Source organism: Heterodontus francisci, chromosome 9 (genome assembly GCF_036365525.1).
Source record: "Heterodontus francisci isolate sHetFra1 chromosome 9, sHetFra1.hap1, whole genome shotgun sequence".
In the NCBI taxonomy this organism is placed as follows: Eukaryota; Metazoa; Chordata; class Chondrichthyes; order Heterodontiformes; family Heterodontidae; genus Heterodontus; species Heterodontus francisci.
The window spans coordinates 85,384,576-85,386,838 of NC_090379.1; the positions used below are offsets into that span (position 1 = coordinate 85,384,576).

The 2,263-nt window shown below is 45.0% G+C and overlaps 1 protein-coding gene across 1 annotated transcript; it reads right to left on the minus strand.

Annotated features, from left to right (window-relative positions):
* On the minus strand, positions 1–1,921 carry zgc:194887 (uncharacterized protein LOC571819 homolog). The gene is made up of 2 exons (XM_068038365.1): positions 1,766–1,921; positions 1–695 (listed from the first exon to the last, which is right to left on the minus strand). The coding sequence occupies exons 1-2, from the start codon at positions 1,914–1,916 to the stop codon at positions 1–3; spliced, it is 846 nt and encodes a 281-aa protein (XP_067894466.1). The 5' UTR covers positions 1,917–1,921.
* Between the last annotated feature and the right edge of the window lie 342 nt (positions 1,922–2,263).

A 2,263-nucleotide genomic window follows, 5' to 3' on the forward strand; every position in this document is an offset into this window, starting at 1 on the left:
TTATAATTCATCATGTGGGCTATTGCTACAGTTGACTAGCTTGCTATTAGGTTTTACCATCATCCATGCATACTTGCACAGGTTATCTTTATTACAATCATTCTGCCAGTACACAACATTTCTTCTGTTCAGGTTGGCTCCAGCACAGGCATTGTACCACCATCCTCCACCTGGTATCCCATGGAGCTCTAGTTTAGCACAGTTCTGAAAATAGTTGTCATTATCACGATCTTTTGTAGTGAATTCTTGGTTGTCATGATTGTAAGTTTCTGTATCTTGTGTCAGAGCATCAGTTGCTGTACCTTGATAAAGACCAAGTCTGATTTTGTATCTGGATTCTTCACCTTCAATGCGGAATGGGTCATATTCTCCCCATTTCATTTCTCCATTCATATCAATTAGCTTTATTCCCAACTTGTAAGGACTTGGCTTGCTAGTAAGTCTGTGCATGAACTCGTTGCCCAGCCAATGATCACCATTAACCAAACCAAATCCTTGCTTGTAGTCCTGCCAAGTTCTGTCAAAGTCCAAGGAGCTATTAGCGGTGATATGCTGGATCACTGTCCAGCCACCTTCTGCACTCTGCATGTCACAATAGACAACGATAAGATCCTTCATTAGTCGAATGACATAAAGGCCATCTTTAGCCTTACCTTCTGACTGTTGAAAGATCTCATAACAGTCATTCTGAAAACCTGCACAACACATAGGCAACAATTAAAATAACATTACAACCATCTTAGGGATTTCACTTTTTTGCATCTCTTGCAAGAACTCATTGGAAGTAAGACATTATGTGCTGTATCAGAATTGAGTTTATTGTGCAACATAACGTCTGGCAAATAATTCACATATACACAGTACTTTATTTTTCTGTCAGCTAAATGTCATAGGCTTATTTCAGTGATAAAATAACATGTTAATAAAAGCCTGAACTGGTATTTCAGTAGTAGCACTGTATGTTGAATATACTTTACTGTGGTAAGAATGACAAAAATGATATAATGGCAGAATTTTACAATTGGCTGGAGGTCCCGCCCACTGGCCAAAAAGTCGGGGGCGAGCCTGCCTCCACCAGGCCTGGAAGCCATGCTATGCTATTACGTGGCCCAGGCCTTAATTGGCCTCGGGTGGAACCTCTGCCCTCTGAGGCAGGAAGTCCCGCCTCCAAGAGCTGCTTCCCAATCAGCAGCCCTGCATCTCTCAGTCCCAGCAGCGCCACCGGGAGTGGTGGCCACTGCTGGGACTGCACCCAGCCAGCACAAAGGTATGGTGCCTTATCAGGGACAATCGGCCGGGCCCTGGCAAGGCAAGGGGTGGGGTGGGGGGGTCGATTGGTAGGGGTGGAAAATGTAGTGCAGTGGGGGTGCCCGATCAGGAGGGCCACAAACCCCCCAGCCTGCAATGAGGCCGCCAGGTTTTACTGAGCAGCATCCTGGAGGTCCAGAGCCACCCGCCCGCCGCTGGTAATATACCAGTGACAGCGGTGGCAAGAGGCCTTTAAGTGGCAGTTAATTGGCCACTTAAGGACCTTAATTGACCTGGGGCAGGCGAGCTGTTTTTTGCCGCTGCCGCCGCTCGTAAAATTGCAGCGGGAGCGGGAAGGTGATGGGAACAGCACCACCCCCTGCCTCCCATTCCTTGCTGTCTCCAGCCTGCTCCTGTGGGGGCATAAAATTCCGGCCAATGATCAATGCTCCAATTGTCATTATTAACTCACAAAGATATGCACACTACACTGAATTGGAAGTTAATTCAAACTTACCACCTTCTTGTTTCATATTGATGATATGAACATAATCCTTTGAAGATAGGAGATGTGCATTTTCCAGTACGACTGGTAGTTCAGCACTTGCCAAAATGTTGCACTTCAGCGATGTAAGCAGAATAAAGGTGAAAAAGCCCCGGAAATTCATTACAACTGTTTGTTCAAATCCGTCAGGAAAATTAAACTACAGAAATAATTCAGAAGTGCTATGTCAAAAACACTACTCATAGGTGAATTAAAGGCTTTCCTATTCATGTTGTTTTTTTCCCCCAAGCTAAATTTTCACCTGAAGTTAGAGCAGTCTGACAGCCCCGGTGCTAACAGCTTTGGCTTCACCACCAGATGGTTACAAGTAGAGTCGAGGAACTACCTGTCTGTCCAATTTGACTACTAGAGTTCTGATGATTTTCTTCAATTCTGGCTAGAATTCCTATGTGGAATGCTTTACAGAGCACCATACAATCTTGGGAGAACAAGGAACAATTGATATCTTGC

Coding starts and splice junctions, on each gene's coding strand:
- zgc:194887 (XM_068038365.1), bottom strand. CDS start 1,916: ATGAATTTCCGGGGCTTTTTCACCTTTATTCTGCTTACATCGCTGAAG. Junction 696..1,765: donor CAATATGAAACAAGAAGGTG/GTAAGTTTGAAT, acceptor TGTGTTGTGCAG/GTTTTCAGAATGACTGTTAT.